The 20,776-nt window shown below is 40.7% G+C and overlaps 2 protein-coding genes across 2 annotated transcripts; both read right to left on the bottom strand.

The window, feature by feature from the left end:
* Nucleotides 1-300: 300 nt before the first annotated feature.
* Nucleotides 301-6,753, bottom strand: LOC109873273 (lys-63-specific deubiquitinase BRCC36). The gene is made up of 8 exons (XM_020464912.2): nt 6,622-6,753; nt 3,825-3,944; nt 3,563-3,650; nt 3,364-3,452; nt 3,217-3,272; nt 2,893-3,024; nt 1,901-1,944; nt 301-1,767 (listed from the first exon to the last, which is right to left on the bottom strand). Exons 1-8 carry the CDS (start codon nt 6,724-6,726, stop codon nt 1,619-1,621), a joined length of 783 nt encoding a protein of 260 aa, XP_020320501.1. The 5' UTR covers nt 6,727-6,753; the 3' UTR covers nt 301-1,618.
* On the bottom strand, nt 987-19,861 carry LOC109873274 (FUN14 domain-containing protein 1A). The gene is made up of 11 exons (XM_020464913.2): nt 19,732-19,861; nt 16,120-16,270; nt 15,923-15,998; nt 10,097-10,225; nt 6,622-9,892; nt 3,563-3,944; nt 3,364-3,452; nt 3,217-3,272; nt 2,893-3,024; nt 1,901-1,944; nt 987-1,767 (listed from the first exon to the last, which is right to left on the bottom strand). Exons 1-5 carry the CDS (start codon nt 19,748-19,750, stop codon nt 9,815-9,817), a joined length of 453 nt encoding a protein of 150 aa, XP_020320502.1. The 5' UTR covers nt 19,751-19,861; the 3' UTR covers nt 987-1,767; nt 1,901-1,944; nt 2,893-3,024; nt 3,217-3,272; nt 3,364-3,452; nt 3,563-3,944; nt 6,622-9,814.
* Nucleotides 19,862-20,776: the final 915 nt, after the last annotated feature.

Below are 20,776 nucleotides of genomic sequence, written 5' to 3'. Positions count from 1 at the left end.
ACACAGAGATGATCAGAAGATGATATTTTCAAACCTTGTCTACATTATTTGTTTCCATTTCTATAGTACACACACAGAACCAGGCCACCTGAAAATGTTTATTATTATTTTAACCAATCAACGTCAAAATGTGCTGTTGGTGCCATGCTGACCTATCCCTGTACTAAAAACAACATTACTTTTGATTGTGTTTGGTGTAATGATAGATGAAGCCAGTCATTAAACTGCTCGCCCAATTTTTTAGATTTGGAACTGGTATGGCTTCAGTCAACTGACACAAATATTTAAGACGGTGAGTCATAAAGAGAAAAATCTGTTTAATCCCTCAAAACAACAGAACCTGTACAAGCATGACAAGGCACACAATGACTAAGCAATGGCTGCTAAATAAGCTACGATGGTTACACCATACATTCACATGTAGACATCGTTTAGCTAACAACGCTGTATTTTCCAAACGGATATAAAGTAATATCCCATCTCCCCCATCTCGTATGAAATAGTTAATTACAAAAATTGTCCCTCTGCCCTTCTATATGAGAATCAACATTTGAGGTTTTCAGACAAAATGCCTCACTCAGGACTCAAAACTCTGCAGGAGAGGACAAAGTTAATGGTTTGGAACATTTCCATGAAATACCTTATGAAAACATTTATAAGTACAAGAAATCCAATAGCTGTCAAAGGAGATGGCTTTGATTTAACTTGGAGCACAAATAAAGCATGACATATTGCAACATAGAAATTGAAAAACTATTTTTTTTTTTAACTTTATAATAAGCAAATACCTGGATATACTATGTTGTAACATTTTGAATTGGCAATTCACACGGGACATCCTTTCATGCTCACAGTACATTGCACCATCCATTCACACGGGACATCCTTTCATGCTCACAGTACATTGCACCATCCATTCAAAATATAAAAACACATCCAATAATCAGAGCCAAAGAACTAAAATAAAGAGAAATAGTGACATGTTCTCGTAAATACAGTAGTGTTTAATAGTACACAGAGGATGACAGGAAAACACTCCCTAAGGTGTGTGTGGTGGCATTCAGTTAGCAATGAGGAGATTCACTTAGTCACTTGCTCTCGTGTTAGAAGGTCTATGGTACTATGAGGAACATGTCAACATTACCCCTTTTTCTCCCCAATTTCGTGATATCCAAATTGGTAGTTATAGTCTTGTCCCATCGCTGCAACTCCCGTAAGGACTAGGGAGAGGCAAAGGTCGAGAGCCATGCGTCCTCCGAAACATGACTCTGCCAAGCCGCACTGCTTCTTGACACACTGCTCGCCTAACCCAGAAGCACCAATGTGTCGGAAGAAACACAGAACAGCTGGCGACCGAAGTCAGCGTGCACTGCGCCCAGGCCACCACAAGGAGTCGCTAGAACGCAATGGGACATACCGGCCGGCCAAACCCTCCCCTAACCCGGACGACGCTGGGCCAATTGTGTGCCGCCTCATGGGTCTCCCGGTCGCGGCCGGCTGCGACACAGCCCGGGATTGAACCCGGGTCTGTAGTGACGCCTCAAGCACTGCAATGCAGTGCTTTAGACTGCTGCGCCACTCGGTAGGCCCACGTGTCTATTTCTTAACTCTCTCCCTCTCACATGGTTGCCAACTCCTGAGTTAGTCTCTCTTTCTCCAGCTGCAGCTCAATTATGTTCTGTTTGTTCTGCTCCAGACGATCCTCCAGCCACTGCAGCAGGGGACCACTCACAGCAGACATCTGGCTGCACAGGTTCTTAGTGAAGACTGAAACGCACACACACACACACACGTCAAGTGGAGTAAGAAAGCAGTCAAGACATGGATGCATCATTGGGGATATTAATATGCATACTGACACAATTAAATATCAGTTATCAACAAATACATAGAGACCAACCTGAGCCATTGTGTATCTTCGTGATCGGATCCAGTTGAGTTAAGCTGCAAAGAAATGAAATCCTGAAATTACTCTTAACAATGAGCAATACACAATGAGCTGCCTTGAGTTCATAGTATTTTCTTCTGAAACCAGTCTTTGCTGCAAGACAATTTTGTTTATTATGGTAGACAAAGGGGAAATATCTTCTGCATGGCAAAGGCAATTGCAGAGGGGGCTCAACACACTCCAAATCAGAGGTACCTACCAGTTAGTCTTGCGGGGCCATCCATCCAAATCTCATCTCGTTGACTTGACTATTGGAAGTGTATTACCGGATTTTGCATTTGAATGGACGGCGCTGGCTGTTAACGCTCCCATTTAAATGACTGAGTAGAATTACATTTTCCCCCATGAGAGGCTTTTCCTTGTTTTGTCTCTCTTTTTACTACCGTGTTCGACAAAGTTTTAGTAGCCTATGCGACATTAGTGTTGCAAGTCAGACAAATGATCAGAAATACAACCTTCGTTCAGAGCTCCACCCACACGAAATATCACACTGGTTTGAAAAGTGCCAATGCGTCACTAGCTTTCATCTCGACTCCCCCTCTTTTTACAGTCTCCCTGAGGAACACTTCCCCAGGCTTTCGAACAAAACGTCAGATCCCTGGGGTGCATTCAGTACGACAGAATGGTATTGTTATTGGTTAATTCAACGGAAAATGGAATTGTACTGAATGACCAGTTGAATAACGGTGTCATTATGGTGGCCCAGAGGGCGATTGTGTATGGTGGGCTGCACAAGTTTTGCAATTTCAAATGGTCACACCCATATTGATCGGGCCACAGCTCGCCACACACCCACCAAATAAGAGCAATCACACATCATCAAAGGCTGTTGAAGAGCAGTGCACATTGTTTTGGGGAAACATGTCGTTCAGTAAAAACAGTCACGCAACGTAGCCAACTCTGAACCAAACTGAATGCACCTCTGGGCTTCTGAGGAAACCTACCTGTGAATCTTTCTGTAGGTGTCCTGCTCTTCCTGGCAGAGGATTCTGGGAAGCTCCACTGCTGATTCAAGGCACACTTTCCCAATGGCCTCGTGTGGAATCACATGAATTGGGATCTCGATTCTCTCGTACCTTTATCAACACAGATCAGGGATGTAATTCAGTATTTGTGTCAAAAGACAATAATTTAAATCTTTGTCTGATTAATAGTCATGAGGGAGAAATAATTAAATCATCTAATAACACTTAATTTTGTTTAACTAACATCTGGATAGGATATTCATTTCACCGCAAACAGTGGTGTCCAAACAGGGGCATACTTACTCAGAGCCTTTCTGGGCTTGGACAGACTGGAAGCAGGTGTAGAGAACTCGACCGGTCTAAGATAAAATAATTATTGAATTTGTTCGAAGCCCCTTTGTAAATCAAAATGACATTATATATTTTAAAATAGCTGTCATTAATCCTTACTTTTGTGTTCTTATCCTCAATGAAGCAGGAGAATATCAGCCCAACAAAGCCCTGGTCCATCATTTGATACATAGCCTGTGTCCTCACATCTGTTGTAGAAAATGAATGATTTTCAGACACTCTGACTGAAAAAGTTTGCCACGACATTGAGAACTAACAGTGTGGCATTGATGTGGTGGAGGGGTGCTCTGGTTCTTACCCACATGTGATGGCCACACAGTGATGTGGGGGTGAGAGTGGTACCAACCAACTACACGCATCGGCCGTCCAGTCATTTCAGCCAACCTGTAGCTCTTACTAAGGAAATTGATGATCAAAATGAGACAATGGCCTCAGGAATTCTATGATACCGCTATCTGTCACACTGACATCTCTGTCACGGAGTATGTCACACTGACCTGCAAGGCACCACCAGAAGACAGAGATTTAAGTTATTGAATGAGACATCGCACAAAGGATATCTCCGCTTCGGTTGCCGCTGAAGACAGCTGCTCAGGCGAAATTTCCACGCGATCCTTCCTCTTGTCCGAGCGTCGGAGAATAATAACAGAATGAATGTGGACGATGCGGTTGGTGTCCACCTATGTAAACAAACCAGGTGACTTTAGAAAGCAGAAGAATTAACAGGGTAGCCAGCTAGAATCAATATCAGGTGCCCCTAATACCAAGTTGGAGGTATAGGCCAATTGAGAATATGAATGTAACAACAAAGGGTACATTAAAGGTAGATAATATGCATGCATGTAGATAGCAGAGGCGTGTCCAGGGTCCCCCCTGAAATCTGATTGGCCACCCCCAGAAATTCTGAGTTCTGATTGATCGTCGCTGAACATATTGACAATTTTGACAGAAAGACCCGTCAATCTCAACAGAGAAAGCATCTGGGCTCCAGATACTAAGACAGAGGGGCGCCGTTTGCCTCGCTCAGATGCTTTCTCTAGTGAAGTAAGATTCAGCCTCTTGTGAATTGAGGGAAAATTATGAAACACAGAGAGACAAGAATGTGTAATAATTGTATACGTTTGTTTCCTTATTGTAAAAAGCCTGGCTTCACTTGGCATCCTTGAATACACGCCACTTTGTAGGCTTAGCGTCATTACACGTATGGTGTTTGTAATAGATGTCCCTTTCCATTCAAATGGCGGGTGCACAGTGCAGTGTTCAAATGCTAGATTTATTTTGGAGTAGAAAAACATGCACAGGTAAACCTACTTTTTTAAAGAGTGATTCGTATGACAATCAGATATGAACACAACCAGTCATTATGTTTTTGACACATTAAAAAAGGTAATCAATTTTTTGTTAAATTACATCTTTACTATAAAGCCCATGTGTGCAGGCACACGTAGGATGTCCCATTTAAAAAAAAAATAGAAACCTCCAGAATCTCACAGTATAATTCACACTGGATGGCACTTTCAAGTGAATTTACTGCTGTATGCTAATACCCTTATATACAATCCTGACTTTGAATGCGAACACCGTAAAGACTTTAGTAATGGATTTCTAATAGTGTCAGGTGGGGATCCAAAAAGATGACACTTTTCTGCCCCGAAACATGCAAAAAAAGAATCTGTGCTAGGGGGAAATGCAGGTTTAACTAATTAAACAACAAAAGAATATCTACATGATCAGTCTGTGTGTAAAAAAAGTGGTTAATGTGAACCTAACTCACAGCTAAAAAATGTAAAGAAAGCAATTTATTTGATGCCTAGACTTTACAGCAAATGACACTCAAGTCTTGAGAAAAAAACAACACACTAATATTGCAGTTAGCCAAGACAGCCTTTATGATAGAATGTTTGTGACCACACACATCTAAATATTGCACCTGGGCAAAAAAACTACTTAAAGTAGAAATAGAATGATACAAACAGGCAGTCTATTTTTGCTCTATTATAGTCACCATTATAGTAGACATCGATCAAGTGAACAAGGCTACATGTATGCAAAAATAACATTCACTGAGTAAAACATTAAATAAGCCCCCCCACTCACACACGTGTTACTATCACGTTCAACACAACAAAGGCAATATATTTGGGCTACACTGCACATTATTACATTATACACTTTCTGCCTGTGGACATCTGTTCTACAATGTGCCAGCAGAGCATTCCAACAAAGGCTCTCTTTCAGGCAGAGAGTACACCTGCCATACCCCTTTTTATCCACACTATATTTAAAAAGTGAGAGAGGGAAAGTGTGTGGTGTTCCTTTCAACTCTATAGAGGCATCCAGCTTAAACCAGGCCCAGCTCCAGCTCCACTTCATCCCTGAATCCACTTGTTTAACAAGCAACGCCTAATTTTCACATAATTCTCTCATTCTGAAAATGTACCAGATACGTTAGAGGGAAAACATTAGTTCACAGATAGTAGTTAGTTCGTTAGCTAGTTAACATTTCACACAGATTGCCAGGCACCAGTAAGCAACTAACACGTTATAACTTGAGGAACAGCAAGGAGTCGCATTCCAGTTAATACTATAGCGAATTGGTTAGGTTACTAACGTAATCTCATCCAAGTTAGCTGTCTGACTTTATTAGCCAGCTCATTTTCACACCATGAATTCAATGATTTGATCAGTTAAATTGGCTTATGTTACTCAACCTTTCTCTGGCCAGCTAACTGGGGCGGCAGCGTAGCCTAGTGGTTAGAGCGTTGGACTAGTAACCGGAAGTTCAAACCCCCGAGCTGACAAGGTACAAATCTGTCGTTCCCCCCTTGACCCACTGTTCCTAGGCCGTCATTTAAAATAAGAATATGTTCTTAACTGACTTGCCTGGTTAAATAAAGGTAAAAAAATATATATAAAAAAAAAGAGAATTCGATCCAACTAGCAAGATACATAACAATGCTAACAATACTTGTTCCACCACACCTTCTCCCCCACATCGAACTTTCCAAATGCTAGTTTTTCGGAAAAAGCTTCATCCACTTCCCCAGAGTCAGGTGAACGCGTGGATACCATTTGTATGTGTCCAGTATGAAGGAAGTTAAGAGGTAGTTTCGCGGGCCAATGCTAACTTGCGTTAGCCCGAGTATATGGGCATATTATACCTGTAATGTCGAACCATCATAATTGCATAGAAAAAAATACACCTTGCATTAAAATATGATGCCCTGCCCTCCTAAACTGGGTCTATGCCCCACTTTGGCCACCCCATTTCAAATGTTCTGGACACAACACTGGTAGCTAGCTAGTTATTGCTTGCTATCAAATGATTTAGCTAAATAGCTAGCTTGCAAACGTTACCTCCCCGATGCAGAGTCCCATTACTTCCTCCTTCTCGGTACTTAATGCATGATTCATGCAAACCAAAAAAGCATCTGATTCGAGGTGAACTGCGCTCACTGCCATGTTATAGTACTATAACGGTCTTGTTCTCAAAAAAAAATAGGATCAATTACTACAAGCTATCCCTCAAACTTCACAAGCTAAAGGTAGCTTGTCAGCGACTTTTCTATCAAAACTTGTTACAGAAACAATATTCCGTTGTTGCCAAGAGGCTGGTAAAGTCTGTGGTCCTACCTACATTAGTGTAACAAACTATTACCACTTAGCGCTCAAAAGCGTACACTTTTTTATAGTCGTGCGTTATCCACAAAAACAATACATTTATAGACAAACAAAATAATATAATTATTATTCTGCAATTTAATCAGCAAAGTCCGTAGCGCAGCCAATCCAGTCGGACGACATTTGAGTAAACACCCGGGATTCCGGAGACGTTTGCAGCAAATATTGTGTAAGTCTTGAAGAACAGGTATAAAATCATGAGTTTAACATCTATAATTGTAATATCTACTGGTGGTTAATGGGTCATAATATTTGTCCACGTAATGAATTATGTCCAAAAATGGCCCTTATCGGACACTGCACTCTATTCTCCTCTGTAAACTGGTCATCTCTGTGTACCCGTCGCAAGACCCTCTGGTTGATGCTTATTTATAAAACCCTCGTAGGCCCCCCCTCCACAGCATTATCTACCTATTTATATGATGTGAATAAATGTTTTGATATCTGATTGGGTTTCATGTATTACATTAACTTGGCCCACTGTGTTTTTCTTCCAGGCAAACAAGTACAGAGAGAGCAGGTGCGGTGATGTGATAAGAGCTATGCAGATGTGCTGTGAGCATGCAGGTGAGAAGTCTGCTGCTCAGGGTTTGCATATGAACAAGTCTCAAATGTATATTCTTTCTACAGCTTATTAGCGTACACCTAATATGTTCCCACTGTTGATGATGCTTATTATGCATTAAGGTTGAACCAAAAGACTACATGTAACATATCAAATACAAAACAATGTATGTTGATGCTAATATTATGCACAATATTAAATTATGTGTCTATATGATAATAGCCTAATATTTAATATGCCATAAACTGTTGAGTAGTTTCACTAATTAACTTAATCATTATGACACACCCCTCACTATTGTCATTGGTTACACTAATTGCACTGTCTACATAACCTGGTTCAAGTATTCATGACATTAGCCTGACAAAGGCACAGTGATGCCAAAATGTTGGTAAATACCCAATAATTTACTGGGAGTTTATATATGGAGTGTGCCACTCTATTTTGATAGTTTAGGGTTTGTGAGGGAACAGAAGTCAACAGAGCCTAAAAGCCCTACTGCATCCTGACATGATTGCGGACACTTGAAACTGTAGAATATAATGACAATGCTTCTAATGTAGGGATTGGCAACACCCGTCTTTGGAGGCCAGAGTGCTGACACACTTAACCCATTCCTAGCAAACACAGCTGATTAAACTAATTACATTTTTAACTGAAGATCATGATTAGTTGATTGGTGTCACAGTTGTGTTAGCCGGGGTAAATGTGTGACACCACTCAGGCCCCGAGGACTGGAGTTGCCCATCCGTGTTGTAATGTAATAGAGTTGTTTATATTGACAGTCAATTATCCTAGGAGGACGCAGTCAGTAAAACTCAAACAAAATCATTCTAAAAGACAATTCACTTGATTACTTCTCCCAGAATGATACATTTAGCTTGTAACAAAATGTAGCATTTTAACAGTGAAAAATACTATTAAAGCTTTTGACAGCACATTTTACACTTTCCTAATGCTAAGTACTTAGGCAAGGGTTGCATTGAGAATAACAAACATTGGAGAAATAATTAGAGCAAACTAATATCTATCAGTGTATTTGTCATCCCATATGTTCCATACAAATGGCTATTGATATCTTCCATGTATTACATTCATAATTGTCCATAGTTGTTTGTGAAACAGAAGCCTTGTATGCTGTTAGGCAAGGGTGTATTCATTAGCCTGATTGTTGCAAAAAGCTCTGCAACAAAAAACATTTACGAGGAAGCAAACAGAACCTACCTGAATTTTTCAGAAAGAACAAACTTGTTTTCACTGCAAAACATTTTCTGTTTGGAGTAAACAGGTTCCGTTGCACTACATTTTACAACAGAATCCAAATAATGAATACCCCCTAGCTTTGATAATGCGCACAGCCTGTACTTACACACATGACACGCCTCACTCTTAAGCAGGGAATTAGAAAGCCAAATCATATGTCCAGTCTTGCCGTCTCACTCCTTGGTCTCAAATAAATACATCACACGCAACCTCCTGCACTGCATAAGTCAATACTATTGGGGACGGTTAATATGCACCCATGATTTTCTTTGAGTTATACTTTGAAATGTCACTGATTTTCAGGTAAGAATATAACTTCAAATACCATTCAAACTTGCGTTATTGTGGCCTAGTCCTGTCATACAATATTTACTCATACATGTACATGCTTTTAACTCAAACCCTTCGGTTTGAAGTAACATTTAAACACATAACAACCTTGTTGATCTTAACTTAGAAAATGAAGGATGTTACAAAACATGTTAAAGGGCTTTGCTCCAGTTCTAGGGTTCTCCCCAAAGAATGTAAGAGGCGCTGATCCACTATGTATCATAGGCCATTTTTTTCTCTAGATTGCAGGAAATGGCAGTTAGAGGTGCGTCATAAATAAATAAACTGAGTCCAAAGGGGGGCACTACACCCCTCCGGGCCACCCCCCGCCATACTCAGCAGAAACACATTGTTTAAAAAAAATCCTGGGGAGAACCCTGAGTTCCATCTGAATGCATACAGATAAAACTATTGAAGTGGATCCGAACAATCTCTCAAATAAGTACCATACCAAAACAACCCATAGAAAAATTAAAGCCAATGCTCCTGCCATATGTGCATAGACCATGCATAAACGTTAACCACAGACATAGTATCTAAAAGGCTGTTTTCAAATTGACACATGCCCCAAAACCCACCAAGCCTATGAATTTGCTTGACATATGATATCAATGGAGTCTACTTACATATCTAGATAGCTGCTTAGGTTTAAGCTGTTTTCAGCCTTGTATGAGACAAAAAATATTAAGTAAAGACCGAAATGAGAGGCTCTTAAGAGGCCAAGCCCAGCAGAAATCCCCCAGCAAAACCTCCTGTGAGGATAATATTCTTCTTCACAAATGTCTGCACCTGGTAAGACAAAAAAGAAAAAGCACCTTTAAATCGATGGTAAAATTTTGCAGAGTATTGTTCTTTAACATTGTTCTCTTTTATACTCTGGAGTAAAAAAAAAGGTGTGGATGACTTCAAAATCATTTTAGTCCTGAGCATACTAAAACATGAATCAGAGAAGAAACATCCACCATTTTGTAATAGACCATGATAACCCCTTACCTCATCCACTTTTGTCCTGACTTCCTTAGTGGGCTTTTCTGCATTCAACTTCAGCTGCTTCTTGGCATTGTTTACATCACGCTCCACCCTCTTCCAATCCACTTTGATGTATCCTGTGTGATTGGCAATCTAGAAGGAAATGAATCACACCCACCAATAATGGCAATGTGACTTGGTCATCATAACCATAGAGATACAGTGCCTATATAAAGTAGGCACCCCCGTGAACTTTTTTCCAATTTTGTTGCATTACAAAGTGGGATTGAAAGATTTCATTGTATTTTTTTTTGTCATTGATCTACACAAAATATGCCATAATGTCAAAGTGAAAGGAAAATTCTACAAATGTTTACAAATTAAAAAATGAATTTGTTCCATAATTATTCACCCCTTTTTTTAGGCAAGCCTAAATGAGTTCAGAAGTCACATTTGGCTTAACTAATCACAAAAGTTATATGGACTACCCCTTCCTCTGTCCCCAATACATACATAAATACATCTGTGAGGTCCCTCAGTCAAGTATTGAATTTCAAGCACAGATTCAACTACAAAGACCAGGGAGCTTTCAACAGCCTCAGTGATTGGTATATCGGTTACAATATTAAATCAAACATTTACTATATCTTTAAGCATGGTCAAGTTAATCATTATGATGTGGATGATGTATTAAAACCACCCAGACACAAAGATGCAGTCGTCCTTCTGAACTGAGCTGCAGGACAGTAAGGAAACTGATTAACAATTTTAAATGGTTATGATGGGAGAAAACTGAGGATGGATCAACAACATTGTAGTGACTCCACAATAATGACCTAAATGACAATGAAAATAACAAGAAAAAAAATATACAGATAACAAATATTCCAAAACATGTATATGATACAAGGCATAAATGCAATGTTGACTAGACCAGGTGTGTCCGCGTGCATGTTCATTTTGTCCTTCCACACCAGACGCGATGAGGACACGCAGTTTGAACTATCAAAACAAACTCAACCTCATATATTAATTTGGAGACAGGTCGAAACACATGAAACATTCATGGCCATTTAGCTAGCTAGCTAGATCATTTGTTCAGGGATATAAACATTGGGCTGTTATTTTATCTGAAATGCACAAGGTCCTCTACTCCGGCAATTAAGCCACAGATTCTTGTAATCTTTCCTCCTTCAGTCTTCTTTTGTCTTCATCTTCTTTGAACTTTATATGTCGGTTGAAAACCAACTTTAAGGTGCATTACCATCACCAACTGGACTGGAGTGTGGACCTCAGTTCAGCGTTCAATCACCCACCTGGGTATATGCTAGAGGTCGACGATTAATCGGCATGGCCGATTAATTAGGGCCGTTTCAAGTTTTCATAACAATCGGTAACCGATTATGGCCGATTACATTGCACTCCACAAGGAGACTGCGTGGCAGGCTGACCACCTGTTACGCGAGTGCAGCAATGAGCCAAGGTAAGTTGCTAGCTAGCATTAAAACTTATAAAAAACAATCAATCCTAACATAATCACTAGTTAACTACACATGGTTGATGATATTACTAGTTTAACTAGCTTGTCCAGCGATGCAAATAATCAATGCGGTGCCTGTTAATTTATCATCAAATCACAGCCTACTTCGCCAAACGGGTGATGATTTAACAAGCACATTTGTGAAAAAAGCACTGTCGTTGCACCAATGAACCTAACCATAAACAATGCCTTTCTTAAAATCAATACACAAGTATATTTTTTAAAACCTGCATATTTAGTTAAAAGAAATTCATGTTAGCAGGTAATATTAACTAGGGAAATTGTGTCACTTCTCTTGCGTTCTGTGCAAGCAGAGTCAGGGTATATGCAGCAGTTTGGGCCGCCTGGCTCGTTGCGAACTGTGTGAAAACCATTTCTTCCTAACAAAGACCGTAATTAATTTGCCAGAATTTTACGTAATGATGACAAAATTGAAGGTTGTGCAATGTAACAGCAGTATTTAGACTTATGTATGCCATCCGTTTGATAAAATACGGAACGGTTCCATATTTCACTGAAAGAATAAACTTTTTGTTTTCGAAATGATAGTTTCCGGATTTGACCATAATGACCTAAGACTCGTATTTCTGTGTGTTTATTATATTATATTTAAGTCTATGATTTGATATTTGATAGAGCAGTCCGAGCGGTAGTAGGCAGCTCGTAAGCATTCATTCAAACAGCACTTTCCTGTGTTTGCCAGCAGCTCTTAGCAATGCTTGAAGCACAGCGCTGTTTATGACTTCAAGCCTATCAACTCCCGAGATTAGGCTGGCAATACTATAGTGCCTATAAAAACATCCAATAGTCAAAGGTACAGTGCCTTGCGAAAGTATTCGGCCCCCTTGAACTTTGCGACCTTTTGCCACATTTCAGGCTTCAAACAAAGATATAAAACTGTATTTTTTTGTGAAGAATCAACAACAAGTGGGACACAATCATGAAGTGGAACGACATTTATTGGATATTTCAAACTTTAACAAATAAAAAACTGAAATTGGGCGTGTAAAATTATTCAGCCCCCTTAAGTTAATACTTTGTAGCGCCACCTTTTGCTGCGATTACAGCTGTAAGTTGCTTGGGGTATGTCTCTATCAGTTTTGCACATCGAGAGACTGAATTTTTTTCCCATTCCTCCTTGCAAAACAGCTCGAGCTCAGTGAAGTTGGATGGAGAGCATTTGTGAACAGCAGTTTTCAGTTCTTTCCACAGATTCTCGATAGGATTCACCTGGACACCTGGATATGTTTATTTTTGAACCATTCCATTGTAGATTTTGCTTTATGTTTTGGATCATTGTCTTGTTGGAAGACACATCTCCGTCCCAGTCTCAGGTCTTTTGCAGACTCCATCAGGTTTTCTTCCAGAATGGTCCTGTATTTGGCTCCATCCATCTTCCCATCAATTTTAACCATCTTCCCTGTCCCTGCTGAAGAAAAGCAGGCCCAAACCATGATGCTGCCACCACCATGTTTGACAGTGGGGATTGTGTGTTCAGGGTGATGAGCTGTGTTGCTTTTACGCCAAACATAACGTTTTGCATTGTTGCCAAAAAGTTCAATTTTGGTTTCATCTGACCAGAGCACCTTCTTCCACATGTTTGGTGTGTCTCCCAGGTGGCTTGTGGCAAACTTTAAACAACACTTTTTATGGATATCTTTAAGAAATGGCTTTCTTCTTGCCACTCTTCCATAAAGGCCAGATTTGTGCAATATACAACTGATTGTTGTCCTATGGACAGATTCTCCCACCTCAGCTGTAGATCTCTGCAGTTCATCCAGAGTGATCATGGGCCTCTTGGCTGCATCTCTGATCAGTCTTCTCCTTGTATGAGCTGAAAGTTTAGAGGGACGGCCAGGTCTTGGTAGATTTGCAGTGGTCTGATACTCCTTCCATTTCAATATTATCGCTTGCACAGTGCCCCTTGGGATGTTTAAAGCTTGGGAAATCTTTTTGTATCCAAATCCGGCTTTAAACTTCTTCACAACAGTATCTCGGACCTGCCTGGTGTGTTCCTTGTTCTTCATAATGCTCTCTGCGCTTTTAACGGACCTCTGAGACTATCACAGTGCAGGTGCATTTATACGGAGACTTGATTACACACAGGTGGATTGTATTTATCATCATTAGTCATTTAGGTCAACATTGGATCATTCAGAGATCCTCACTGAACTTCTGGAGAGAGTTTGCTGCACTGAAAGTAAAGGGGCTGAATAATTTTGCACGCCCAATTTTTCAGTTTTTGATTTGTTAAAAAAGTTTGAAATATCCAATAAATGTCGTTCCACTTCATGATTGTGTCCCACTTGTTGTTGATTCTTCGCAAAAAAATACAGTTTTATATCTTTATGTTTAAAGCCTGAAATGTGGCAAAAGGTCGCAAAGTTCAAGGGGGCCGAATACTTTCGCAAGGCACTGTATATAGAGCGAGAAATAGTCCTATAATTCCTCTAATAACTACAACCTAAAATTTCTGGGAATATTGAAGACTCATGTTAAAAGGTACCACCAGCTTTCATATGTTCTCATGTTCTGAGCAAGGAACTTAAACATTAGCTTTTTTACATGGCACTTTTACTTTCTTCTCCAACAGTGTTTTTGCATTATTAAACCAAAATTGAACATGTTCCCATTATTTATTTGAGGCTAAATTGATTTAATTGATGTATTATATTAAGTTAAAATAAGTGTTCATTCAGTATTGTTGTAATTGTTATTATTACAAATATATATATATATATTTATTATTATTTTTCTTTTTTTTTTTTATCGGCCGATTAATCGGCATTGGCTTTTGTTGGCCCTCCAATAATCAGTATCGGCCTTGAAAAATCATAATCGGTTGACCTCTAGTATATGGTCCTAAAAACCAATGAGGAGATTGGAGAGGCGGGACTTGCAGCGCTTCAAGCATCAAAAATAGAACAAAGTTCTGGCTACGCAGATGCTCGTTGACGCGCGCAAGCAGTTTGGATGAAATTATTGGCATGTGTAGATTTATTTTGCAATGCTCACGCACACAAAGCCCTCAAACAAAATCATTCTAAAAGACAATTCACTTGATTACTTCTCCCAGAATGATACATTTAGCTTGTAACAAAATACTGCATTTTAACAGTGAAAAATACTATTAAAGCTTTTGACAGCACATTTTACACTTTCCTAATGCTAAGTACTTAGGCAAGGGTTGCATTGAGAATAACAAACATTGAGAAATAATTAGAGCAAACTAATATCTATCAGTGTATTTGTCATCCCATATGTTCCATACAAAGGGCTATTGATATCCTCCATGTATTACATTCCATAATTGTCCATAGTAGTTTGACATTCTAAAATGTTGGATGCTTTAAATGCCAGGATGTCATACTCATTTTGTATTTTCATCTAGTAGAATTCACTGTACACTTGAGGAAGAGAATAGTATTTTTGCTATTCCGTTTCTTGTACTTTTACCCCTTTTCCGTGATATCCAAATTGGTAGTTACAGGCTTGTCCCATCGCTGCAACTCCCCTACGGACTCGGGAGAGGCAAAGGTCGAGAGCCATGTGTCCTCCGAAACATGATCCTGCCAAGCCGCACTGCTTCTTGACACACTGCTCGCTTAACCCAGAAGCCAGCCGCACCAATGTGTCGGAGTGAACACTGTACAGCTGGCGACCGAAGGGTGCTTGCAGGCGCCCGGCCGACACAAGGAGTCGCTAGAGCACGATGGGACAAGGAAATCCCAGCCGGTCAAATCCTCCCCTAACCCGGACGACGCTGGGCCAATTGTGCGCCAGCTCATGGGTATCCCGGTCATGGCCGGCTGTTACACAGCCTGGGATTGAACCAGGTCTATAGCGATGCCTCAAGCACTGCGATGCAGTGCTTTAGAATGCTGTGCCCCTCAGGAGGCCAGAGATTCATCTTTGAGTGTGTTGTCAAACCTGTGTGTGAATTTGACAACAGCTGATAAACAGCTAAGGGGACGCGCTGTACCAAAATTAATGAATGGTAGGAATCACCGCAACTGTGCATTAGATGTTGCATTCTCAGTAGGTTGAGCCTAGTGTGCTAATATTAGCTACTTACTGCTTTTTATTTTTCTAAACAGTACATTCTAAATGGTATGTAGTATGATTAGTACACAGTATGCAGTTTAAATAAGTAGTAGGCAAGCCAGATTTCGGACACGGCCATAGTCTATGGTCATAACACAGTGTCAGAATCTGTGTTAAATGTGGCTCAATAAATTGGTCAGGTGTCATTTAGAACTAAGGATTATCAAAACAAGAAAATAAACTGACGTAAAGAAGTCGAACCCTACCTGAAGGAAAAAGAAGCCTCCACCCACTGCCGAAGCTGCCAGCTTCCCAACTTTCTGGAACAAATACCCTGCACACCTAAGAGGAAACACAGCAGTCAAACAGAACTGCCAAGTAATTTAACTGGTTAAATTGCACCACCAGATTCTCATGGCTTAGTTCTGTTTAATATTAACACATTCAGGACTGATCGACTCACCAGCCAGACACTCCACCAATGGCAAGCTGGGTGGCAACATTATACTTCTCTGCTACGGGCCCAGAGTTCTCGCCAAATATTTTGTTCCACCATCTCTGTTTCTTGGCATACTCCACTACGTCCATGACTTCAAAGGTCTCCTCACTCTTATCTAGAAGAACAAGTCATAATAAAAAATGTGTCATACGCTTAATCGTCCTTGGCTCACATGACCTTGCAAGACACTGAAATGCATGTTGGATGGCCTCAACAGTAGAAATAATGTGTGCATTGTGTATCTTACGCCACGTCGGATGCCAGACAGTTAAGTTAGGTGGTTGTTTTAGGGGGTAGATCTGCATAATTTCCAATCCCCACATATACTCCCAGCTTATACATACATTTCACAGACATTATATTTTACAGACATTATATTTTATATTAGTTATCTTTTGTTATTTTTAGTCCCACCATCCAGTTTCGATTTCCATTTGCTATATACATTTAACTGTGCTATTTCACCAAAGTTCTGAACCTTTCTTTTGACATAGTCTACAGATTGCAAATTAAAGAAGCAAATGTTTGCTAAGAGTATTATATTAGTTTTCGATTTACTGACTTTTCAAAATCACCCAGCAGTGCTATTTACAGAGTTAGCTCCAGGTAAATGTTGCAATTATTCAAAAACAAGCTACATACGAGCAGTACCAAAACAAGTGATGTAATGATTCTGTCTTGTTGCAGCAAAATCTGCTGAGCATTCTATTGGTTGCAAGAATTTTGTATAATAATTTTAAATGAAAAACAAAGTTTTGAATCCAGCGTTGTTTTGTGTATCAGTTCATGAACCATGTGCCATGGAATTGGTATATTTTTGGTTTTGGTTTTTGACCTAGCTGATTCAAATGATCAACTACTCGTCAAACTTTGATCATTTGGGGGCTCCCGGGTGGCGCAGTGGTTAAGGGCGCTGTACTGCAGCGCCAGCTGGCCTGGGTTCGCGCCCAGGCCGCGACCGGGAGGTCCGTGGGGCGACGCACAATTGGCCTAGCGTCGTCCGGGCTAGAGAGGGTTTGGCCGGTAGGGAAATCCTTGTCTCATCGCGCACCAGCGACTCCTGTGGCGGGCCGGGCGCGCTAACCAAGGTTGCCAGGTGCACGGTGTTTCCTTGGCGCTGTGCTAAGAAGCAGTGCGGCTTGGTTGGGTATCAGAGGACGCATGACTTTCAACCTTCGTCTCTCCCGAGCACGTACGGGAGTTGTAGCGTTGAGACAAGATAGTAGCTACGAAAACAATTGAGAAAAAGGGGTCAAATAAAATAAAATACATTTTAAAAAAGTTTTTAAAAATTATACATGCACCTCTTGGGGCCTAGAGGACCAAAAATGGGAAAAGCTGCATTAAGTACAAGCCTAAAATAGACCAGCCCAAAGACATCTAATGGGTATCGATTTCTCATTCAGTCAGACAGACTTATGATTAGCTCAGTAGAGCTAATGCTTTACCCAGCTTTGTCTGGGTCAAGAACACACACACTGGCCTGGCAGACATCAAATCTTTGACATATCCTGCAAAACAGTGTAACCCTTTCATTCAGTTTTATGGAATTGTCCTGTTAATAGTTTCAAATAGAATCCCTTTCCCCCCCTCCTTGGCATTATCAGTGATAGAAGATTCTACAAATACACTGAACAAAAAATATTTAAAAATGCAACATGTAAAGTGTTGGTCCCATGTTTCATGAGCTGAAATAAAAGACCCACAAGCTGTTCCATACGCACAGAAAGCTTATTTCTTTCAAATTTTGTGCACAAAATTTGTTTACATCCCTGTTAGTGAGCATGTCTCCTTTGCCCAGATAATCCATCCCCCTGACAGGTGTGGCATGTCAAGAAGCTGATTAAACATGATTACCTTGTGCTGGGGACAATAAAAAGGCACTAAAATGTGCAGGTGTCATCAGAACACCACAGATGTCTCAAGTTTTGATGGAGCATGCAATTGGCATGCTGACAGCAGGAATGTCCACCAGAGCTGTTGCCAGAGAATGTAACATTCATTTCTATACCATAAGCCACCTCCAACATAATTGTAAACATTTTGCAGTACGTCCAACCAGCCTCACAACTGCAGACCACTTGCAACCACACCAGCCCAGGGCCTAAACATCAGGCTTCTTCACCTACGGGATGGTCTGAGACCAGCCACCCGGACAGCTGATGAAACTGGGTTTGCACAACCAAAGAACTTCTGCACAAACCATCTCAGTGAAGCACATATTCTCACCTTCGATGGCCACTATCACGCTGGAGAAGTGTGCTCTTCACAAATTAATCCCAGTTTCAACTATACCGGGCAGATGTTTGGTGTTGTGTGGGTGAGTGGTTTGCTGATGTCAACATTGTGAACGGAGTGCCCAATGGTAGCAGTGGGGTCATGGTATTGGCAGGCATAAATTACTGACAACGAACACAAATTGCATTTTAAACCAATGGCAATTTGAATGCAGAAATACAGTGACGAGATCCTGAGGCCTATTGTCGTGCCATTCATCCACCACCATCACCTCATGTTTCAGCGTGATAATGCACAACCTCATGTCGCAAGGATCTGTACACAATTCCTGGAAGCTGGAAATAACAGGTTTTAATGGACTGCATACATGTCACCCATTGAGCATGTTTGAGATGCTCTGGTTAGACGCATACCACAGCATGTTCCAGTTCCCCCCAATATCCAGCAACCTCGCTCAGCCATTGAAGGGGAGTGGGACACCATTCCACAGGCCACAATTAACAGCCTGATCATCTCTAAGCGAAGGAGATGTCACCCTGCATGAGGCAAATTGTAGTCACACCAGATACTGACTGGTTTTCTGATCGATGCCCCTACCTTAATTGTTTTTTTGTTTTTTTAAGTATCTGTGACCAACATTTGCATATCTGTATTCCCAGTCATATGAAATCCATAGATCAGGGCCTAATTTATTTATTTCAAAATTATTTCAATTGACTGATTTCTTATTAACTGTAACTCAGTCAAATCTTTGAAATTGTTGCATGTTTCGTTAATATTTTGGTTCAGTGTAGGCGGGGTCCTATAACATGGCCTTCCTTCACACTAGCCCCCCATATGAGACCTCCGCAGTTGTCAGTAAACAGTCAGACATACTGTAATGTCATAACAGCTAAGGAGTAATACATTTTCGAAGTGATTGAACTAGCCCAATGTTTGTCGTAGTATGTCAAATGTTGTAGCTAGCTAGTTCAGTAGTTAGCCTACCAAAGCTAGCTACTAACCAGCACACCCAGGCCACTGGAACCTAGCTAGCAACATGGAGTTAGTAAGCATCTAATTTGACAAAATACGTAGCACTCCCACCCTGAATAGCAGGCGTGGGGACTAGCAAACGAAGGACGCTGGTCCGCATTTCGACTATCCGTTTGCTAAAACGTTACACATTCTACCGTAGCTAGCTAACCTTCCGAAGGACAACCGTGTTCATGTGCATTAGCGTAACTGCATTTGTTTGATGGTATTTGACCTCTTTACTCAGATTAAAGACTACATCTTGTGATATAGGTAGCGATGGCAATATATTTAAAATATTGATATTGCTAACTTGTGTCTCACCTTTATTCTTCTCTGCCATGTTTCTCAATACATTTGGTTGTAACCCAGCCCATCCGACATGTCACGTGTTACATCACAAAATTGGCCCGTACCATTTCGATGAATAGGGCCTTTACACACATCCTACCTTTCTGGTGTTAGACCATAGCTCAATTGAGGGTTTCCCAAACTCGGTCGTGAGACCCTGGGTGTACGTTTTGTTTTTTGACCTAGCACTACACATATTGACTTTCTTCACACGCCCACCTCTTATATCTCACGCATTGGAAAGTACTGATTTTATTTTTCAAATCAATTCATTGTATATAGTATGTTAACTTTTCAACTGTGCTCCAAATAATTTTGAAATAGGAGCAACTGAGACCGCAATTTAACATCAAGCACGGAATCTCTATCATTGTCCTATCTTGCGGTCTAGCAATGTAAGGATTTGCATTTTAAAGTAACGCCCCTCAAGATTAGAGTGGAGCTGAATGGAGAGCAAGGTTCTCTGCTGAGTTTATGTGCTGAGAGGACAGTGCACCGTCTAGCCATACTCCCAAGTACTTGTATGAGGTGACTACCTCAAGCTCTAAACCCTCAGAGGTAGTAATATCACCTGTGGGAAGAGGGGCATTATTCTTACCAAACCACATTACCTTTGTTTTGGAGGTGTTCAGAACAAGGTTAAGGGTAGAGAAAGCTTGTTGGACACTAAGAAAGCTTTGTTGTAGAGCATTTAACACAATCCGGGAGGGGCCAGCTGAGTATAAGACTGTGTCGTCTGGATATAAATGGATGAGAGAGCTTCCTACTGCCTGAGCTATGTTGTTGATGTAAATTGAGAAGAGCGTGGGGCCAAGGATTGAGCCTTGGGATACTCCCTTGGTGACAGGCAGTGGCTGAGACAGCAGATTTTCTGACTTTATACACTGCACTCTTTGAGAAAGGTAGTTAGCAAACCAGGCCAAAGACCTCGAATAGGCACCAATACTCCTTAGCCGGCCCACAAGAATGGGATGGTCTACCGTATCAAATGCTTTGGCCAAGTCAATAAAAATAGCAG

The sequence above is a fragment of the Oncorhynchus kisutch genome, linkage group LG28 (genome assembly GCF_002021735.2).
Source record: "Oncorhynchus kisutch isolate 150728-3 linkage group LG28, Okis_V2, whole genome shotgun sequence".
Lineage (NCBI taxonomy): Eukaryota > Metazoa > Chordata > Actinopteri > Salmoniformes > Salmonidae > Oncorhynchus > Oncorhynchus kisutch.
The sequence above is the reverse complement of the archived record's forward strand: the minus strand, read 5'-3'. Positions and strand labels throughout refer to the sequence as shown.